The 15652-nt window shown below is 39.2% G+C and overlaps 1 protein-coding gene across 1 annotated transcript; it reads left to right on the forward strand.

Annotated features, from left to right (window-relative positions):
- The first annotated feature begins 9021 nt into the window (after nucleotides 1–9021).
- P2RY8 (P2Y receptor family member 8) lies at nucleotides 9022–10391 on the forward strand. The gene has a single exon (XM_054272045.1). The coding sequence runs from the start codon at nucleotides 9022–9024 to the stop codon at nucleotides 10093–10095; it is 1074 nt and encodes a 357-aa protein (XP_054128020.1). The 3' UTR covers nucleotides 10096–10391.
- The last annotated feature ends 5261 nt before the right edge of the window (nucleotides 10392–15652 follow it).

Consider the following 15652-nt stretch of genomic DNA (forward strand, 5'->3'; position numbering starts at 1 on the left):
CAGTACAGTAAACACTTTCCAACTCACCCTAAAATAGATACTTAGATTTCTATGGATGATAAATCCATAACTGTAGCAAAGACCAGGCAGGAAAGGCCACCTATACACAAATCCTGCTGTGGAAAGACTTTTGCCTATTCATATAGATCTTAATTAATAGGAGGAACAACTATTCATCCTGTGTTTTTACCAGTCACCAGTTGTTATGGATCCAATACTTTTAGGACACATCTTTTTATTCAGGGGATAGAAAAATGAATCTGCTGAGACCAACTAGTCACAGTGGAAGCAATGGGAAAAGGCCCATCTGAAGGCAGCTTACACTCTCAAACAAGTAATTTGATATACCCCTATAAATATTACTTACAATTTCTGGCCCAAATATGTTATATGGCTGTTTGAATTACTCTACATTGTTTGCTCAAAACATTTCCCAAATACCAACCAAATTATCCTTTCAGGTACTCCTGGAAAAATTTGTGGCCTGTCCTGTTTATGGGCTCAGTCATAAGCTAAATCATTTAACAGCTACAGACTGTCATATCCTTACTGTAAATATGAAAAAACCTCCATAATCTGAGGTTCTTTTCTTTTTTTCTTTTTTTTTTTTTTCAATTTTTATCTCTAAAAATAATCTTCAAGAGCACACAGCAACCGTACCTCAATTCCTTTGTGGACTGATCAGGAGAGGAAACACTTGAAGAGAGCTTCACAGAAAAGAGAGGTGAAAAGATAGAAAGTAGAGATTTCAAACAGAAAATATATACACACATATATTTGTGTATAGCATAAAAGCATATGTGCTTTTACATGTGTATACTTATATATATTTGTTTGCTGCAAAATGCCAGTTTGAGCACACAGATTCAGTGTAAGACCACCAAGTTTCTGAGGATTCAGGGATTCTCTGTTAGGAATCTGTCGTATTTTCTACCACAACTGCCTTGTGCCAATAAAGTGTTAAATTCTTTTCCTGGAATTTGAGGTCGGAAGGGAAATGATTGATTACACTCTTTCCTCTGACTCTCACAACAGCTCCGTGAGGCAATTACTTGTAGAGGGAAGTAGTTGATGACCAGAAGCCATTGTCTGTCAATCCTGGATACAGTCAATATTTAAAACCTAAAGTTATAAAGGAAACCAGTTCATGAGTTATTTAAATTTCAACTAGGCAAACTTCAGGCAATTTCATCAAAGTTCTACCAGAACATGTGTCTTCATCTTGCCATAAGTCAAGGCCAAGGTACCTGCAGGAGTGCCCTCTGGCACAGGATAACTCCACACCATGCAGAATGTCTGCCAGAGGAGTTAAAGGGGGGTTTACAAGCTGATTGTTCATGGCCCTGAACCATCTGACAAACTCTGTGGTGCGTTTAAGTGAAGGGTCCTTGCCAGGAATCAGCAGTTTTGGGAACTGCTTGCATGGCTCTTCCTCCCTGTGCAAGATAGCATGGTTTCACCCAGAGGAAAGTTACCTTGTGCTGTTGGGAAATACGAGTGTGCATATGGGCAGTGATCACAGAGGCCTCTATGTCCTACAGAATGAATGCTTGAGCTGATATGTTGAACTTTTCTGTTCCATTAGCTTTGCTAATCTTTTTTAAAATATCAGTCTTCAAAAAAGCTTTTAAAAGTTTTAAAAGTCTGCTTATGTAGGAAAGATCAACATATATATAATATTCTAGCTATTAGCCCCTAAATTGGAACCTCTTCAAATCCACTTTAGGATACTTACTCTTACTGAAATTTAAACCAGCCTACAAAATTTATCAGTAGTTACACAACTTGGGTTTCAACTGACCTAAGGTTTTGTGCACAACATTTTTATAGGCTTACTTGTGCACTGGTAAATAAAACTGCAAACTGATTTATTTTTTAATCTAAGTAGCACTTGAACTATAAAATCATACTTCAGATGCTGAGAGGTTTTTGTCAATACTGGCTCACAGACTTACTATTTCCAAGAACCTGACTACTGCAGAAATAAAGTTTTTTAAAGACCACATTGATGAGTTTCACTCTGAGCCAGCTCATAGACACAGATGACAGTGGCTGTGTTCATGCAAATCTTACCTAAATTAGGGTGAATGTTGCTAACACCAGCAGAGAATCCTGACCTTGCTGATTTATACTTCGAAAAGGTGAAGGTTTGAGTGAATTAAAATCAGCACAACTGCATAGTCCAGGACAGACACAGGAAATTTGAAAGTAGATATGTACATTTAATTTTACTACTTAGCTAGTTCTGAAGATTCAGTGCAGCATTTGCTTGTGGAGTTTCTTTGCCTCTCATCTGTATTTTTTAAATTTCATGGAAACAAATTTTTAGTTCAATCTTGGAAAGTGCCTGCTTTTACTCTGTCAGGCTGGAGAACAGAAGCACTCTCTAGTAGGCAGAAATGACAGCATTATTTTTATTCACTTTTGAATTAAGCAGTTTTTCTCTAGAATGATACAGCTAACAAGCTCTAACAGGTATGCACCCCTCTACTACATGAAAGCTGGTAATGTTTCTATATTTTCTTGCTGAAAAAAGAGAGGGGTTTTTACCTCTCAATGTGAAATCCTTGTGGAGAGAAGACACTCTTGTTTAACCTTGCCCCGATGGTTTGAGGTCAGAGCTATAACCACCATAGGGTTTACTTTGACTGTGTGCACTAGGATAAAGACTGACATTTGTGTCTGAAAGAGTTTTTGATTAATATAATGAGTATAACACAACTTTTTCATTGTAAAATATATTCCAGCTTTTGCAGTGAAGGTATACATATGGTTTACTTATATCCTTTATCTAAGTGATCTTCAGTGAAAAATAAGAAATAAAGAACAGGGTTTTTTAAAAGCTAAATGGCATGGAAGGTCAGGAATATCATAGCTAGTTCGACACCTTCAGTTTTCTTGTCTCTGCTCAGTAATTCTGAGTGCACAGAGGGTAGAAGTGTCATTTCCCAAATGTATTTCTTCTTAAAAGAAGATAAGCTAAAACATCAAATACTGCCTTTGTGATAACATAACTAAGGCTTGGCAACAGTTTGTGACCTTTGTGATAATGATACTCAGAACAGAACAATAGGAAAACAAATCGGCTAAAAGAACAAGGAAGCCCAAATACAAAGAAATTTCTTAGAAGACTTAGGTTCACATCTCCACTGAGTGAACCGAACTCTTGGCTTTTAGAGATGTAGAGATCTAACACTGCCAGCTAAAATTTGCATGAAAGTTTATTGCAAGGGTGAGAAAGAACCATCAGTACAAAACCTGCAGCCCCTTTCGGTAAGGCCCATGTTCTGTTTAGGAAACATTCAGACAGTGATGGACTCATTTGCATTGCTCAGTTTGCTGAACTTGAACATTTGCAGAAGTGTTTCTCTGAATCGCATGAATGGTGCTTTAGGAACTGTACTTGAGATGTGTTACAAAGGGGCACTTTTTCTTCTTGTTCTCATATTAAAACCCCTTACTTTATTGAAATATCAAAGTGTTTGTCACTTTTCCCACAGCTCAAGATAATCGACTCTTGGCTCTTTACCTTCCTGACACCTTCTTCTCCTCACACTCAGTCTACAATAGAAATTAAGCATTTGTTTTATGGGCTTTTACTCATCTCAGTAGTAATTCACATAGTCCAGCAGGGGTTGAAAACCCAGCAGGAACACTCCATACTGAGAACCCCCAAGTTGTCTCTAGTTTTAGCTACCATTAGGTAGACATAAACTATCCTAACCCTTTATCTCTTGTTACTGCTTTGTAATCAAACAGAGTAAGCAAAAAATAATGTCAAATTAAAACATACTAAAAAGTGGTCTTTTAAGAAAAAACAAAATGCATTCTTCAGCTACACTTGCATTGATGAAAAACTATTAACAGGGTTTTTCTAAGTGCTTGCAATAAAATCTGTGCTTTCACTTTGTTTCATTCTAAATCTATTTGCAATTGAGTTGAAATTGCATTTCAGCTTGTCTTACCTGTAATCTGAAACATGCCATCCTGCATTCTTCAGCTAGAAGGGTGTCTTTCTACAAGTGTAACAATATCAAAGACTTTATGAAATAAGAACTTTTTTCCCTTATGCAATAGTGCTTTGGCAGGTAGTGCACCAAAAATTATGAAACACAATGAGTTTTGAAAGGCTTTCTGCTGCAGGGTATATTTTAAGAGGTATTTTCCATCTCAAATCACAAAGCAAATCTCAATTTTTTTATAAATCGGCAATTTTCATTTTGACTTCACTCAAGGGCTTTTCAGTCTTTTTCACAGGTGTGCTTGAAACTGAGAACAGGAAGATAATAGATGTAAGAGAGAAATCACATCAGCTTAATTTAGCAGTTGTCTAAAAATAGAGACATCTCTACTGTTCCTCTTCCACAGCAAAGAAGCAACACATGTCTTGTGATTTTTTACTGTTTGATCTTCAGTACACCCTTAAATGTTTTATTTATCAACTTTTGTCAATTGAAGGGAATGAAATTCCTATTCCTATCAGAAAAGCATTAAGCAGCTGTCACCTTAGCTTATGGTTGCAGCTTGGATGAAAACATGATGCCACTGAATTTCCAAGTGCGTTTTCTGTGGAGAGTGCCACGAGCCAGTGAGTACAAAGAGTTGCAAAAAAAATCCTACATGGATTTAGTGAGCATTACTCCAGAGGCTTAGTACTTAATATGAGACTAATATACATCCATCTACTAAATGTTTCAGAAATCAGGCAAGCAGAAAAGCTTAACATTTCTCCTTCTACGTCACAAGCTTGAGGACTGATGTAAATGTCTCTAAGACTGGATCATGTCACTTGAAGAATCCTTATTTAGTTTTCGTTTCAGTATGTCCATTGGTCTGTCTTATTTGAAATGTAGGTCTCCCCAAATTAAAGAAAAAGCATGTATTTCTAACAGGGAAATTTATGTAACAGAATTATATTTTGAAAAATTATGCATACGAAACCATAGCTTAGAGTGTATGTTTTAAAATCCATGCAAGCTTCACTGATTTGAATTCTGTTGTAAAGCTGAAGTTGGATGGAAAAAGCTCATAAAATGTAAGAGGAGTCTAATTTTAAACCTCTAAAGAGGGATTCTTTTCTCTCTTGATGTATTACATTTACAAATCAAACCACAAGAGACAGACAGAGGCTGCGGGTGCAGTGGGGGAAGGACACAGTTACCCTGAACCAGATGAAAATGTAAACACAGCCTTAACTAAACCCCAACAGATGCAGGAATGGGAGGGGTACATTGTGGTTCCAGCAGCTTAACCTGCTGTGGTAGTTTCAGTCTAGCCAGCAGCCAAACCCCACACAGTCACTTGCTCACCTCCCCCACTAGGCAGGACTGGGGAGGGATTTGAAAGGGTAAAAGGAAGAAAAATTGTGGGTTGAGAAAAAGACAATTTAATAAGAAAAACAAAAGCCATGCACACAAGCAAAGCAAAACAAGGAATTAATTCACTGTTTCCCATGGGCTGACACAGGTGTTCAGCCATCTCCAGAAAAGCAGGGCCCCATCACATGAAAGGCTTACTTGGGAAGACAATCACCATCACTGCAAATGGTCCCCCTTCCTCCTTCTTCCCTCTACTTTATATGCAGGTAATGGAATATCCCTTTGGTCAGTTTGGGCTACCTGTCTGTGTCTCCTCCCAGTCTCATGTACCCCCAACCTCCTTGCCAGCATGGCACTACAAAAAGCAGTGTGATGGCTCTGTGTAAGCCCTGCACAGCAATTACAAAAATATCTCTCTATTGTCAACTCTGTGTTCAGCACAAATCCAAAAAATAGTCTCATACCAGCCACTGTGAAGAAAATTGGCTCTATTCCAGCCAAACCCCACACACCTGGGCATTTAAAAAGCAAATCATTACAAGTAAGGGTGAATCAGAGCAGGAATTTCTTCTAGTACAGGCTTTCCTGACAAGGAATTCAGGATTAGTGTCAGAGAATCTGGCAAAAGGAAAGATGAAATCAGGAGGAGGATTTTCTGTACTCCACATTTCCTCAAGAGGCTATCTGCCCTCATGAATGACCTGCAACATCATTCTTGTGTGCTTTGCATGCCCCCTTCTCCCCTGCAGAAGACTCTAAAGGAACCACCTATCATTCCTCTGCTCATTGTGATGGACATCTGTATTACTAAAAACGACATCAAGGAGACCTATCCTTTTTGGAAAGCTCTTGTAGGCACATAATCAGTAAGTCTGGTGTCTTTCAACTCCAATTCAAGAGGTGCCTGCATTTGGAGGCACTTCTGTTTTACTGACAGTAGCATTCCACAAGTGCATAAAATTTACCTTTAGTCAGGCTGTGAATGCTGACACTGTTTTGCATTTGGCAGCATCCAGGCATGCATTTTTTATCTCCTTCTTATCAAGATGTTCTCTCAGAAAAAAAGCAAGTACAGAAGAAAATACATTTGAGATTAACACAAACCAAAATGTGAGACATATTAGATAGCTTTATGACCAGTGTGATAGATTTAATGGAAATTTTTACCTATATTCCTACCTTCCTAAGTATCTGTAATTTCTATAGGAGTAGCTTCTAGGGGCCAGTGAGAGCAAATATCTTTCATTTGCTCTATATTATTAGAGCTCTGTGGTAACTCTGATATAGACAACAATCTTCTGTTTGTATTGAGAAGTATAGAGTTCTTAGGCACACAGGGATGCTACTTGAGCAGGATTTTTGAGGTAACAGACTTAATGAATAAACATTTGCTATGCTAAGTCACAGACAGATGAGTTGAAATAGAGAGCATTAAGGCTTTTTTCCCAGAGTTATGTGACAGTGAGTGCTTTTTCAAGTTAGCCTGAAAAATGAAGAATTAGCTCCAATCTTGATAGATCTCCCCTGATAAGATTTGAATTTCATTTGCAATAGATTTGGCTCAAAGGGCTTTTTGCAATTGTTCCCATATGATGATCACTTCACTACCTGAAACATGCTTGTTCTGTGTCATGTGCACAATATATGTCCATCTCTGATTTCTCTGAAATTCCTATTTTCTTGTTCCTTTATCTAGGATTCCAACATCTCAGCTGGAAGCAACATTAATCAATACAACTGTCTTGATATTCACTCTCACCACTTCTGAATATTTGTCGCTGACATTTAAAGCACTATTGTCAAATTTATATCAGATCAAGAAAGAACTTTAATAAGCCCCCACTGAGCTGCTTGCTGCTGTAGCTGTACCTTTTTCTGGATCTGCACTCGAGTTTTTCTCAGTTGATTATCTCTTTACTGCACTGCAGCCTCCAGTAGAGACTTCACATTTGCCAGGTCCCAGGAATCATCAATGGTTCAGAAAACAGGTTTTTCAGTAAAAGCCTCTCTCAGAAAGTACAGGTTTTTGTCAGAATTATTATTTCCAGAAACTATAGAGTTTCTCAGCACTGTGGGATGAGCTCTTTGAGGACTGCCTGGTTGCACTGCTCATGGCCTATGAGCACACAAACTAAAGCTCTTTTTAAACAAGATATCAGGTTAAGTGACACCAACATGTTTTCTAATCTAACCTCCTACAGCAGGGCTGCCTTGCAACAAGGTGCTTGGAATAAACCATGCAGGTGATGAGAGTGCACAAGCAGGAGTGTGTCTGAACCCACTCTCTGCCTGTAATTAAGTAGTAGAGATGTGCCCACAGTTATCGCCTGACTTGGCCTGGCACCTCTTCAGCCCTTATTGTAACTCTTTGCAGAACCTACTGTAGATCTATCCTCTGCCTTTCTGGGTATTTGTTGCCATTTCTGCACTTTTTCAATGTTGTACTTTTGTGAAATTGCCTCCCTGTACTTACAGCTTAAGGAAAGCAAGCACAAACATTGAGGTGTGAGTTCTGTCCTGCAGCTGCTGAATACTTCCATGCTGCTTAAAATAAATACACTAAACCATGAGCTATTGCATCTGCCAAGAAAGATCTATGAAAAGCAGACAGTGAAAGCATGGGTCTGCTTTGCAGACTGCAAAACTGAAAGTAATCTTGCAGAATTAGAGATTATGCAAATAAGACAGCTGTAAACAGAACATTTTTAACTAACTTACATTTTGCAGAAACTGAAGCTCAACAGTATTTTTTTCTTGGTAGAAGAGGGCTTCTCCAGCCTGTAAACCAGTCCAAGCAATTGCAATCTGTCACTGCTTCTCATTTTTCTTTCCTTATATTCTTTTTATATTATAAATATAGCAAGAGTCATTGAATGCATATTTTCCTTTCCCTAAATTGAAAAAAAGCAAAAAAAAAAATTAAAATCCACACCTTATTTGAAATGGATCACAGTTTAGTTGTGGGGAAGAAATGTCAGAAGATACTGTGCACTACAGAAATCAAGGTTATGACACCTAGAGTAGATGCAATGGATTTAGCTCACAGACAATCCATGGACTAGTTCTCATGCAGACATCAATTGAATGTCAACTTGTGATAAGTGATTTTCCTTATGTTACAGTAACATAATGAATAGACTACAGAGAAATCCATGTGAGAGGGACTGATGGGCCAAGGTCAAGGGTGTGAGGTTCAATAAGGCAAAATGCCAAGTCCTGCCCTTGGGTCACAAGAACCTCACACAGCACTACAAACTTGGGGCAGAGTGCCTGGGACATTGCCCAGTGGAGAAGAACCCAGGGGCTCTTCATAATCAGTGCTATGATCGAATTGACATGGTGATGTTTGCTCAAAGATGCCATGATCTTGGATGTCTTTTTCAAGTTAAATGATTCTGTGATTCTAAGTATCAGAAAACCATTCACCAGGGAAAAGCTAGCTGCTCCAAAATAGGAAGAAGTCAGATTGGTGATTTGAAGGGAGGCAAGATTTTCAGAAAGTAATTTTAATGGATTGAGTGCATTCAAGGAAAATCTGTCAAACTAAAGAATTTTTTTAGTCGATTAATACATGATTCATGTCCTAAATTTCTGCTTTGACATATTGTTTTTCTCACTTGACATTTCTCCTCTAGGTTTTCAAGCCAAGTGTTCATGATATGATCCAGCTGGCTTACAGGGATCAACAATCCACTTATGAAAAATGGTTAAAAACGAATCCCACCTGGACGATTTGACACTGGCAATGCTCCAGAATAAAACAGTCTCCATCACCCTCCCAGTTGTGTATACAGTAGTGGCTGTGGTCAGCATCCCTGGCAATTTGTTCTCCCTTTGGGTGCTCTGCTGGCACATCAAACCCAAAACACCTTCTGTTATTTTCATGATCAACTTAAGCATCACGGACCTTATGCTGGCCTTATGTTTCCCCTTCCAGATTTCTTATCACGTCCGAAGCAATCACTGGACATTTGGCAAGACTCTTTGCAGCCTTGTGACAGTGATGTTCTATTCCAACATGTATTCTTCCATACTGACCATGACCTTTATCAGCATGGAGCGGTACATGGGTGTGGTACACCCCTTGAAGTCGGTCAAGTGGAGAAGAAAAAGATATGCCTTGGCTGCCTGCCTAGCTATGTGGTTTGCCTTGCTACTAGCCTTCTACCCACTAGAAACTACAGACCTGACCTATGAAGTGAAAGAATTAGGGATTATAACCTGTTTTGATGTCCTTAAATGGAATATGCTGCCCAACTTTGCAGCTTGGGTAGCCTTTCTCCTAACTTTATTTGTTGTGCTGTTCCTGATCCCTTTTGTTGTAACAGTTGGATGCTACATTGGTATCATTAGGAAGCTAATTCAGACATCAAGCAGATATGGCAATAGGCAAAAGACTAGATCCATATACCTGGCAATAATTGTCCTTCTGTCCTTCATCACTTGCTTTGCCCCCAATAACTTTATCCTACTTGCACATATGATCAGCCGCCTATTTTACAACCGCAGTTTGTACCCTGCCTACAAGCTCACCTTGTGCCTCAGTTGCTTCAACAACTGCATAGATCCCTTCATTTATTATTTTGCATCGAGAGAATTTTACCAGAAATTCATGCAATTGTTTCGTCCTATGGTACCACTCAGCGACAGCTCGGAAAACAGAAGGGAAAGTTTATTCTCTGGCAGGACCATGTCAGCCAGATCGATGTCAAGTGGACCCATGGATGGGTTAGAGGGAGTAAGGATCAATTTGCAAAGGCAGGAAAGTGTTTTTTAGCGTTAGATATTCCCAGAAGAAAGACACCTGTGAAACTCAGGAGTAGACACAGAAAACATTTCCTTTTGAAAGGCCATGCTGAAAATACCTTGCTTCAGTGACAGAACTCAAGCTGTACTTAAATTGCATTTCAGGATTTTCTGGTCATGGAAGTGCTAAAAGAACTGAATTTCTTCAAGAAGGCACTGAAGCAAATCAAGCAGGGCTAGCCTGGAAATAACCTTGCTGCATAAGACCAAGGGATAGGTTTAGAACAGTTACTCTCAGGTTGTACTATGGTTAACCAAAGACTTGCAATTCTCAGTGAATGTGAAATATTACTGTACATGAATTAGAGCATACACCAAAGCTGGTTTGGGAGTAACAGAGTTGTTTTTCTAAAGAATGTGCTAAGCTTTGTTTTTGTTTTTTGATTATATTTCCTTCTCTGTTGTTGTATTTTTATAAAAGAAAGAATAAAAGTAGCATGGTATTTTACCATTAATGCATAATGCAGAGCCACTGTGAAATCACCCAACTGCTTTTCAGTCAAACCACACTGACACTTGAAAAGGCTAGGTTGACTCATATTATTATTTATTTCAATCTTATACAGCAAAACATCTCATACAATGAAAGGAAAGCTAACAATGTTTGCAAATACAGCTGCACTTCTTGAAGTTATTAATTTCTCAGGACTATGGGGAGCACTTTATTTAAAGTAACAGACCTTCCCACATTAATCTATTACAGTACCAATGCTGCTTGTATGGGGTTAATATCAACTGGTCATTTTCACCAATGTGAAAAGGCTACACATAGAAGAACCATCCCCCTCAGCAGAATTTAGCTTTACATAGTGCCTGGGGAGTGATGTTTTCTTCCTTACAGAGATAGTGTAGATTATAAACCAGATTTTCAGCTGGATAAATGAAAATTCAACCACAGACTGGAGAGTCATTCTGTGCCAGCAGAAGCCAGATGAAAACTTTTCCTGATGGCCAGATGTCAGAAACAGACTTCTTTCAGGCAGGCAAGAAGAAAGATGAAAACAAGGCTTGAGAATGGGAGTTGTACAAAACATCCTGAAAATAAGTTATGGCAGGTAGGTTGAGCACTCCTGTGTTTGGAGCCCTCCTCTGAAATGTCTTTCTACAGTTTGTTTGCGTATTGTGTGCCATGTTTAATCCTTCTCACTTCACAACAACTGCCTGCATGCCTGGAAAGACAACTGCTGCAGAACATGCACTGGGGACAGAAAAAAGAGAAGATATTCCTGTAGTATTTACAGCTTTTTACCTACGTTTGACTCTCACTGACAGAGGATAGACACAAACCACCTGAGAAGACCAGACAAGACCCCCTCACAAGCAAGACAAAAATACACAATAACCTTTTGCTGCGTTTCGACTCCATCCAACACTGAGGAGGAAGCCGTCTGCAATGTTGTAGATTGTTGGTTGAGACATCTCATGCTGCACTGATTCCTGAGCTCCTGTGCCTAGGCAACCCCCAAGGCCCTTTAAATTTGCCATTTTTCTTTGGGCATCTCATGGTTCAAAACCAATTTTACACCACTAATTACCATGAATTTCTTCACAGTGGAGGGTGGAAAACCACAACATACACAGTGAGATTTTTGAATGTCCTCTCTTCTGCTAAAGTGTTGTCAGTTTTTGGAATAGAATAAATGTGAGTTGACCTAGCACTACTGTTTACAAGCCAATGTGAACATTCAATGCTTTGTGGCATTTCACAGTGCTAGTTTTAATTGATCAGCACATTTTCTGAGTACAAAGCAAATCTTAGTGATACGTAACTTACCCAAACCCTCCCATCAATTTGCCTGGAAGCTACCCTTCACTATTCACTTTCACATGATTCCAGCTTTCTCACTATCACAATTGTTTAATTGTTTTTTGCATTTTGTGGTGGCAGAAAATTTTTTTTAAGTTTATACTGAAATCTCTCTCCTTTTTCTTTTTTTTTTTAACATGGAAATATTTTTACATTGAAAGCCTTTACTTCTCCTACATTTAATGCAGACTTTGACTCTGTTTTATCTTGAACATGGTCCTCAAGTGCATAGTCCCTCCTAAAATATGCTGCAAAGTGCCTGAACTATAACTGACACAAAATAGAGCCAAGAGGGCAGAAACCTTGCACTTTGGACATCAACTGCTATATTTTGAAAAATGGTGAATTGCTCCTTTTTCAAGTGAAAAAAGATGCTCACAATGGACTGAAAATATTCTCTCCAAACTCATGCAGCTCTTCATAACCCTTCATCTCTCTTCTGAATATGTTTAAAAGGAACAGGAAGGATGCCTCATTTGAGTACACTTCATGCCATTTCACTAACTGGCTTCTAGTTAACTCCTGTTGGGTCAGTGAGATTGTTCCTTGAGAAAGGAATGTAAAAATGCACCCATTAACACCAGTCCTTTGAGTCCGATGGAATATACTGTGAAGTCTTGGAGAGGTTTTATTTGAGAGGAAGAGAATAAATTATTATTAAAAGAGGCCCATCATACTGTTCTTTCATCCTGGAAATACATCCTTCTGGAGCACCATAAGAATAATGACTTCTACCCTCCTTGATCAGTAAGTGTAAGTTGACATCCAAATACATATAAAAATATACATATAAATATACATTGCAATTTGTGAAGTTATTGAGAAGATCATGTCCAATTCTGTACAATTTGGGGAATATGGGCCCTGGGCAACTTGCTTACTTGTAAGCATTATTATGTAGTTAATGTAATTTTACTGAAAAGAATGTAAAGTCTTCTGTTTGTTTTCAGGGTTGGTAGGAGAGTTTGTGTTTGGTGTTGTTTTTTATGACAGTATATAAATTTGGTCTGTGAATGTTCTTGAACTTTTTTGTAATATAATGATAATAATAAAGGAAAAAAAAAGTACATGATTTAAGATTCATTCCTGTATTTTTACCTGTCATGCGGGAAAAACTTCCGAGCATAGCAGAGGACAAGGAAACCAAGTTATGAAATAAAATTCATCTATTTCTCATTATTATTGTGGATTTTTTAAAATTTTTTTCAGATTTCTTTACAGGATAGATATATATATTAGAAGTTGGCATTATCATAGACACTTCACACAAATTTGAAAAGTATCAATAATTTAATAAGATGTTGGCTGACTCGAGTCCTTCTGCTGATGCAAGAGGTGCACCAATACACATATTTTTTTAAATTTCTATGCATTTCTGAAGGAGTGTAGCAGTCAGAGGCTGTCCCACCCCCAGTCTGGAGCAGGGCATTGGAGGAAACTGGGAACAGTCAGAGTCAGTTGTGATGGAATCATAGAATCATAAAATATATCAAGTTGGAAAGGACCCACAAGGGTCACCAAGTCAAGCTCCTGGCCCTGCACAGGACCATCCCCAAGAGTCACACCATGTGCCCAGGAGTATTGTCCAAACATTTCTTGAACTCTGTCAGGCTGGTGCTGTGACCATATCCCTGGAGAGCCTGTTCCAGTGCCCAAACAACCTCAGGGTAAAGAATATTTTCCTGATATTCAACCTAAACCTCACCTGACACAAATTCAGGCCAACCCCTTGGGTCCTATTCCTGATCATCAGAGAGAAGAGATCAGTGCCTGCCCCTCTGTTTCCTCTCACAAGGAAGTTGTAACTGCACTGAGGTCTCCTCTCAGTCTCCTCTTCTCCAGGCTGAGCAGACCAAGGGGCCTCAGCTGCTCCTCATAAAGCTTCCCCTCTACACACTTCACTATCTTTGCATGCTCCTTTGGATGTTCTCTAACAACTGCATGTCTTTCTTACATTGTGGCACCCAGGATGCAAGGTAAGGCCACAGCAGCACAGAGAAAAGCTGTGTGAAAAGCAGGACAATCACCTTGCTCAAGTGGTGGCGATGCTGTGCTTTCATAAATGTTCCCTAGACTGACTACGTTCCATTTTGGGTTCATTGTCTGTTTGGGTACATATATGCTGACACATGAGAGGGCCAGAGATTATCCTGAAGTCAACTCATCACTTTTTGTCATTTTTTCCAGTTCAAATAGTTTATAATAACATGAGGTGTTATCTACATTGATACCCACCACAGTGTTATTTCTCTAAGGTGATGGTTAGGGTATGTGCTTTCCCAAAGATGGAAGGGATAGCACAAATGTTTGTGTGTGAAATTTCAGTGTTGGTAAGTGTGAATTAATGCACACAGGGAAACTCAGTCACAGCTTTGTGTATAAAATTATGTTGCTTATCAGTGACTAGAGTGAATCACGATCTGTAAGTCCATTCATCAGCTCAGCATCATAAAAATCCACAGTTCACCCATTCCTAGTTTACTCTCTGCACTTCTGGCCTCTGGCACAGAGAGGATCAACAAAGATTAGAAAAGACCAAGGTAAGAGCACATGGTATCCTCTAAGAAATTAATTTAAAATCTTAGAAGTTAAATAGTTTAGGACTGCTCATGTCAGAGAAGAGACAATATAAGGTAGGTAGGAAAGAGGCCTACAAAATCTTCAATGAAGTTGCAAAAGCTGATTTGGATGACTTACACTGCCTTTGCCTAATAATTGGTGAACAACATATTAAGCTGATGAGATCTGAGGTTAAAAAGATCAAGCTCCTATCTCTTCTCACAACACATATGATAATTGGAAAACACTTTGCTAAGAATGTTGTGGATGCGCATAGTACTGGTCCAGAGAAACTGGAAAAGAACATGGAAGAGAAATCCATTGTAGGTTATTAAACAGGCAAACCACCATAGGCCCAAGAAGACCTTGAGGATTAAAATTGTCAAAAGCTGGAGGAGCAATAAGAGAAAGTCATAGTAAGTGATTGCCCTGCTCTCGCTTCTCTTGACATGCCAGTGTTTGAGGCAGGACTCCATAAACAAGACAGCCCCTTGGCTCCCCTCTGGTCCGCCTCACACTCCCACTTAAGCCCTGCCAGAACTGCCTTGGAGCCTGGCCTCTTCTACCCTGCCTGCTGGGGCACTGCCAGAGGGATTTAGCAGGAAATTCAGCCTGCTACCATCTTGGAAGAGGCTATTGCACAGTCAGGGGAGCCTGGAGCACAAGCTTGATCATCTGTCATTTAGTCCTTTTGACAGATCACAGAATCACAGGATGACTGAGGCTGGAAGAGACCTCTGGAAGTCACTGTGTCCAACCCCCCTAACCAAGCCATCTCTCACAATCAGGCAAAGATGAACTTGTGTCTTGCTCTTCAACAAACCTCTCCAGGTGCTTGTAACAGTTCATCCATTTTGCTTCAAAACACATAATTATTAATTCCATATCTGACATATTGTCTCACCTCTGGTCTCACTTTTTCCATCACCTATCTCTCTCAAAGGCTGCTGCTGTTGGAGCTGATTAGCAGCAGACCTGTGCATGCACCTGCTTGTGCATTTGAGGCATGCAAATTCACTGTTGAATTTTTTTTAACTTCTCAGATGGCAGCCTAGTCTACTCTTTAAACCTCACAGCTGTATTAGGGAAGAACACAATTCTCTGGCATGAATTGTCACAAATGCATTGGCAAATACACTCTAGTGTACCTTTTCTGAAAAAA

The sequence above is a fragment of the Melozone crissalis genome, unplaced genomic scaffold (genome assembly GCF_028551555.1).
Source record: "Melozone crissalis strain CALT ecotype California unplaced genomic scaffold, PUWL_Pcris_2 ptg000013l_1, whole genome shotgun sequence".
In the NCBI taxonomy this organism is placed as follows: Eukaryota; Metazoa; Chordata; class Aves; order Passeriformes; family Passerellidae; genus Melozone; species Melozone crissalis.

What these genes read in the sequence shown, in the direction of transcription:
- P2RY8 (XM_054272045.1), top strand. Translation starts at nt 9,022, where the DNA reads ATGGTTAAAAACGAATCCCACCTGGACGATTTGACACTGGCAATGCTC.